The following is a 7,500-nucleotide window of genomic DNA, read 5'->3' on the forward strand; positions in this document are numbered from 1 at the left end:
GACAGACGGACCGAGAGACAGACAGACGGACATCAGACAGACGGACAGAGACAGACGGACAGACAGACGGACAGAGAGACAGGCAGACAGACATCAGACAGACGGACAGAGACAGACAGACGGACAGAGAGACAGACAGACAGACGGACCGAGAGACAGACAGTCTAACCTGCAGTGCTCTTATTCTTGTCATGCCTCACACAGCTCCACCTTCCCCTCCATCACACATAAACGTTCTGTTCATCTCACCTCAGTAACGACAGGGCTCATAGAGTATTATTATTACCTCATTACTCATTCAGAGAGAATGAGTGCGTGTGTGAGACAGACTTCCAGCTGAGTGTGATGTGAATCCTGAAGCCAGAAGCCTGTATTCATTAAGCTCCTACAGAGCGAAACAAAGCCCCTGACAATGTCAAATGAATGCCAGATATACCTCAGACTAGCCAGTCTGAGTTTATATGAGAATGAAACACTGTGTGTTTGTGGGTCATGTACTATATGAGATGGGTATGGGAAGAGTACTAGTAGTAGTAGTAGTAGTAACATAGCACTCAAACACACACACACACACACACAGGCCTATATATATACAGTATATATACTGTAAATACATATATTCTCCATTATGTTCACATCCATGCTTACATGACGCAAATGCATATCAACACACACAGTTATACACTTATACACACTTATACACAGCATGGTGAGGGCGTAATTAGGGTGTAATGGCAGCAGGCATTAAGGTAGGCGGAGTCCATGCTGTAGTGAAGGGGGGCGGGCCTGGTCTGGTCCGGGTCTGGGCGGACCGGCCAATCGGTGAGTGTGGTGGAGAGATGGACAGGTACACAGACACATGAAGCACAAGGACTCAGAGAGGATGGTTTCAGCTGTGACTTTATTGGAGTACTACTCTCACATACAGAGAGAGAGAGAGGGAGGGAGAGAGAGATGGAGAGAGAGAGAGAGAGGGATAGAGAAAGAGGGGGAGAAGAGGTAGTATCGCAACGCAACAGAGATGAGAAAGAGGTGAGAGAGGGAGAGAGTCTTTGCGATGGAACCCGCCCATGTCACAGAGAAACGTCCTTATATGGACATATGGGCGGGGCTTACAGAGCAGAATGGCAGCACGGATGGGTTGGTATGGCAACACATACATCGAAAAAACGATAAACAAGGCCAAGAAAACAAGATTGATGGGCTGAGTGATTCAATACTATCATTTGAGTTCATTATATGCTGCTTTTGTTTCGATGGGGGCCTTGCCACAGATCGATCTGCACTACGCTGGGACACACTGCCACGACAGACACTGCTTTTTCCTGCACACTCACAACACAGCCGTAAGAGCTGCCCTTCAGTCAGCTAGCTATTGATCTTTTTCCTTCCCTCTCTCTCTCTCTCTCTTTCCTTCTCCCCTCTTTCAAGTGACCTCAGTAAAATGAGCTCCACCGAACTGTCCTCACTCAGTCCCAATCAATTGTGGCGATCAATCACACACACACACACACACACACTCACACACTAGCGCACACCGTTGAGCGACTTGCAGAAAAAGCAGCCATATCTACAAAGGCTTAATATGTACAGTATCATCTCTCACACACACACACCTGCCCGCCCCTGTCTGGCTGGCTGAGCTCTGGGCTGGACAGAAGTAAATGTTTGATGGGGTAAAACATTCTCAGCTGAAACACATGATTCAGCCATAATAGCATGGAGTGGCCTAGCTCCCCCATGTGTGCTGTGCAAAATAGAGCTTCTCTTAATAAAATATGCCACCTTCTCCTTCTACCTAACCGTAGCAAATATACGCTGGCTCAGTCTACACTATGGATGTCATATCGCTATCATCTACTGTCAATAATAGGAAGATAATCTCAATTGTTTGTGTGTGTGTGTGTGTGTGTGTGTACGCGTGTGTTTGTGTGTACTGTGCATGCATGCGTATGGGCGGGCATGCACATGTAGATTTATTACCCCTGCTGTAATGGTAGAAATGTCTTTTCAAAAAACGACAATGGCTGGTTTACAATGGCTACAATGGGGCTTTTCAGTTCACAAATGATTTTCAAGACCAGACCGACAAAAGAAAAACGACCAAACCAAACAAACACGAATGAAAAGATGATCAGAACTCAAAGGTTATGAGGACAGGCAGTCTTTATTGGAAACGGGGGGGAGGGGGGGGGGGAGAATACAAAACCAAAAAATAATAATAATAATATAACAATAATAATAAAAACAGAGAGAGAGACAGACAGGTGGGAGGAGCAGCGCAGGGGGAGCGGGGGGGATGGGGGGGGGGTGAGAGGGAGGGGGCGTCAGGGTGAAGAGGGGGTGGTGGGGTGAGTGAATGTGTATGTGTGTGTGTGTGTGTATGTGTATGCATGTACTGTTGGGGTGAGTGTGTATGTGTGTGTGTGTGTGTGTGTGTGTGTGTGTGTGTGTGTGTGTGTGTGTGTGTGCACGAGGCACAAGTTAGGAATTTAAAGAGCTCTTACACTCTGCCTTTATGGCCCCACAGTTAATGGGAACAAAGGGGCGGCGCGCGGCGCGGCGCAGCCTGATGAGGTCACGGCACATGTGCCTGGCCAGCTTGGTGAGCCGGGTGGCCTGCAGCAGGAAGGCCTGCTTGGTCTTCGTGGAGGACTTGGGGCTGCCACTGTTGCGCACCGGTACCATGTGACTGGACTGGCGAGGACCGTGGCCCCGCGAACGAGGCTCCTACAGGGAGAGAGAGAAAGAGGGAGATAGAGAGAGAGAGGGAAAGAGGGAGAGACTGGCTTTAACAACAACATAAATGTCCCAAAACTTGCTTAGCTTGCCGTTTTAAGTCATGTTGTGCTGGTCGGAGGGGCCTGGTTTGAATACAAAAAGAATGGGATGGGATGCTTTTTTATATTAAAAGAGTGTCGCCAATGAAATTACGGGAGACATACATTTGGGCACCCCTAGTCAAAATGCCTTTTACAATTAATATCTAAGTGAAAAGAAGCAAACCTAGTAAGTAGGGCTGTTACGATTATTCGACGTCGTCGACGTCATCGACTACGTCAATACGTCGGTTAGCGTAAAATGCGTCGGTTAGTCGTTAAAAAAAATATGACGTTTTTTTTTTTTTTTTAAACCTTTATTTTACCAGGCGAGACAATTAAGTGTATGAGTGAAAAATGGATAGCTACTAGCTAATGTTACACAAGCAATGTAGCTCACCACAGTTCGTATGTCTTGTCTTCTGGTGTTAGTAACGTTAGCTATGTAGCTGGCTAGCTACGGTAGCCTATTGTCATTGTGGTGCGAGCACCTACTGTACGTTATCTAGCTCGTAGCTCGCATGCTACGTTAGCATCAATTTAGCTAATCATAACATAGCAGCGAGAGTAACGTTAGCTAGCTATGTGTTGTGGTGATGGACAGACTTCTAAATGGCCATGTTGGCATTCAAGTTGGCTAAACATAGCAGTGAGGTGGAGACAAATACGTTTTTTTTTTTCCCTTTTTTTTTTTTTTACAGTACAAAAATTATCGTTAGACTTAGCGATAAATTAGTCGTTAGACTAATCGAATAATCGATAAAATAATCGCTAGATTAATCGTTAGAAAAATAGTCGTTTGGGACAGCACTACTAGTAAGTTAAACATGACACATTTCATCACATTTTAAAGCAAGGTAAAAAAAAGTTTTTACTTTTTACAGTTTCAAAATAATAAAACAAGGAAAAAGGCCTTGTGCAAACGTTTGGGAAACCTGTCAGCTAGTACTTTGTAACTCCTCCTTGGGCAATAGCTTGCAAACTCTTCCTGTAGAGAGTCTTTCAATTGAGAGTCTTTCAATTGTTGTTTTTGAAAATGTTCCCCATTCTTCCTGGCAGAACACCTCTAGCTCAGAAATATTCTTCGGCCTTATTGCATGCTCGGCATATTTGAGATCTCTCCACAGATTTTCAATAATATTCCATTTCTCACCAGATCTCGGGACATTCTATCTATTTTTCTTGGTCTTCCAGATATTGCCTTGACTTTGCTCCATTTATTTTACATTTTCTGATGAGGTTTCTGACCGTTGAAATGAAAGGTTGCGAGAGTTTTTTGTAGCCTTCTCCTTGATGGTGGATAGTTCAACCATGGAATTATATTCACCTGACTCATTGAAGGCCTAATGAGTAAATCACCTTGGTGTGGGCCTTAGTAATTATCTTCTCAAAAGGTAACAAAGAATAGATCCAAAAGGGTTCCCAAACTTTTGCACAGGGCCCTTTTCCTTTTTTATCATTTAAAAACTCGAAACTTGTGAAAATAAAAAGAAACCTTGCTTTAAAATTTGCAGAAAGGTTTTCATGTTTAACTTCGTAGCATTTAGTGTTCAGGTTTGCTTCCAATCACTTGGAGATTAATTGTAACATTTAAACCAGGGGTGCCCACATTTTTGCACCCGACTGTACATGGCGACTTCTCAAGCAAAACAATAATAAAACTACCACACATTTGGGAAATCTCTCTTGAATTGTCTGAACCACAACAAATTGGAGTTTAACGGTTGCCTGGCAACTTGCGACCGTAGGTTACTATTTGAGTCTCCACGAGCGAACGGCCAATAGAAAATTGCCACCCCCACCCTGGAAAAGATGAGATACACATTGCAGGGATCAACTGGGAGGTTTAGTGCAATGTGCAATGTGGAACGTCTAACAATGCCTCTTACTTCCTAAAAATGGCTTTGTATTGTATATGAGAAGTACTCCGTGAACTGTTTTTGTTTTGTTTTTAGTTTTAGTTTTAGTTTTTAGTTTAGTTTAGTTTTGTTCTTGTTTCTGCTGCTGTTTGCTTATGTCTGTTATGTCTGTAATGTACTGTAATGTCTCTGAAAACGAAATAAAAACACATCAAAAAAAGAAAAAAGAAAATGGACCCCCTACTACATTGGCGCCACTCTTCTAAATAGACTCTAGTCTGGTCTGACTGCTCTGGTCTGACGTGGTCAGTGATGTGAGTGCAGAGGTTTCGGGGACACAGACGGGGGGGTGAGCTTACAGTGGGCGCGGGGCTGGGAGGGGTCTTCTCCTCGGGAGCCTCCGCTCTGCTTGGCATCTTCAGGCCACCGTACTTCTTCCAGTACATCCAGCACGACACGCACAAGCGACACTGCATGTTAGGAGGCCCCCACGAGTACCACTGAGCGGACTGCATCGCTGTGAACGAACGAACACACACACACACACCTGCATGTTAGAGGTGTACACACACATCTGCATGTTAGAGGGGGTCCCCCAAGAGGCTGAATACACAACATTCCACCTCATCTCTCAGGGTCATTGATACATACGCCCCTACACATACGCCCCTACACATACGCCCCTACACATACGCCCCTACACATAGCCCCTACACACAGCCCCTACACACAGCCCCTACACACAGCCCCTACACACAGCCCCTACACACAGCCCCTACACACAGCCCCTACACACAGCCCCTACACACAGCCCCTACACACAGCCCCTACACACAGCCCCTACACATAGCCCCTACACATAGCCCCTACACATACGCCCTACACATACGCCCTACACATACGCCCTACACATACCTCATCAACACAGAATCAAACCAACACCCATCAGTGTCGATAAATAACTCATCTTCAACTCTGAGCCTGCCTGTCCATCAGTCTCTCTGTCCCTACTGGCCTGTCCATCAGTCAGTCTGTCCCTAGTGACCCTCGAGGGAGAGCAGGTAGGAGAGAGGGGAAGGGTGAGAGGAACTGATGGGATATAGATTATTCATTAGTGGTGATCAGTGCAGATGGATTAGGCTCTGACTCCCTACCATAATTCCCTGGCTGTCACTACTTGTCACTAATTCATCGCAGGCAGGCACGCACGCACACACACACGCACGCATACTCACAATAGCAGCTCTCGCATGCTCTCCCGCCTCCTGCTGCATGGTAGCCCCCTGGGCCCGCCCCGTTCACTGTCGCCATCTTCCCATTGGTCACCGAGATCTGATTAGGGTTGGGCTTATTACTGCCAATCAAAACAGAAAGGGGGGGAGGGAAGAGGCACGGAGATCTTTACAACCCGCGTCCTCGACACACAGACACGGACACACAGACACGGACACGCATGGACACACACACACACACACACCAACTTACTATGTGGGGATGTAAACCTGCTTGAGCTTGCTCTCTGCTTCTGCTGCCTTCAGCCTCTTCTGCTCAGAGAGACACAGGGCAGGCAGCATTAGTATCATTATTATTACTACAGGGTTCCCACACCTTCGGAAACATTGCATTCAAGCACCTTTCAAGCACCTTTCATCGACTTTCAAGACTCAATTCCCTCAAATTCAAGGTCCCAACATGGCATAGTTTGAGACAGAACTAGTTGACGAGCTTTTTTAAATATAGATTTTAGAGAGAGAGAGGGGAATTCAAGCACTTTCATTGACCCATGTCTATTTTCAAAAAGATTTCTTTTTCTCAAATTCACAAACTTTCAAGGATTTCAAGGACCAGTGGGAACCCCTGTATTCTCATCATCATTATTATTACCAGACAGGTATTAGAGGCCATGCTGCTCCTCTGTGGGTAAGAGACACAGAGGCGGAGGGCAGACTCACCTGCTGCACGTATCTGTCTGTGGTTTTCCACATGTAGTAATACTCTATGATACTGGTCAGAGACTTCCATGGGAGCTGGAGGGGGGATGGGGGGGGAGAGAGAGAGGAGGGGGGGGTGAGAGAGGAGGAGGGGGTGAGAGAGAGGAGGAGGGGGTGAGAGAGAGGAGGAGGGGGTGAGAGAGAGGAGGAGGGGGTGAGAGAGAGGAGGAGGGGGTGAGAGAGAGGGTATTAATAACTGGTGTTCTTCCCGCCCGGGGGAAATCACATCCCTCATGAATATTCATAATGTTACTCCAATCCCAGAGTGCCAGACGCAACACACACACACACACACACACACACACACACACACACACACACACACGCACGAAAACTGTCCATCAGTGACTCGTACATTTTTGACTCCTCAGCACCCTCTCACCCTCTCACCCACTCACCCACTCACACACACACACACACACACACTCTCTCTCACCCTCTCACACTCACACACACACTCTCACCCTCTCACACACTCTCACCTTCTCTCACACACTCACACACTCACACTCTCACACACTCACACTCTCACACACTCACACACACTCTCACACACTCACACACACTCACACACACACACACACACACACACACACACACACACACCCTCACACACTCACACACTCACCCTCTCACACACTCACACACTCACACACTCACACACTCACACTCTCACACTCTCACACACTCACACACTCACACACTCACACTCTCACACTCTCACCCTCTCACCCTCTCACCCTCTCACACTCTCACACACTCACACACTCACCCACTCTCACACACTGACCCTCTCACACACTGACCCTCTCACACACTCTCCCTCACCCT

General features: G+C 46.7%; 1 protein-coding gene across 1 annotated transcript in view; it reads right to left on the reverse strand.

Moving 5' to 3' along the window:
- The window catches only part of mta3 (metastasis associated 1 family, member 3), a gene marked incomplete at its 3' end in the record, with an annotated part of 19,916 nt that overhangs the window by 5,886 nt on the left and 6,530 nt on the right, over positions 1-7,500 (reverse strand). The window contains exons 9-13 of the mRNA XM_080542055.1: positions 6,631-6,705; positions 6,164-6,222; positions 5,914-6,032; positions 5,038-5,195; positions 2,508-2,730 (exon numbers count right to left, since the gene is read on the reverse strand). Coding sequence (XP_080398181.1) covers positions 2,508-2,730; positions 5,038-5,195; positions 5,914-6,032; positions 6,164-6,222; positions 6,631-6,705 — 634 coding nt within the window. The remainder of the gene's footprint in view (positions 1-2,507; positions 2,731-5,037; positions 5,196-5,913; positions 6,033-6,163; positions 6,223-6,630; positions 6,706-7,500) is intronic.

The sequence above is a fragment of the Nansenia antarctica genome (genome assembly GCF_963989245.1).
Source record: "Nansenia antarctica genome assembly, chromosome: 11".
Classification (NCBI taxonomy): Eukaryota; Metazoa; Chordata; class Actinopteri; order Argentiniformes; family Microstomatidae; genus Nansenia; species Nansenia antarctica.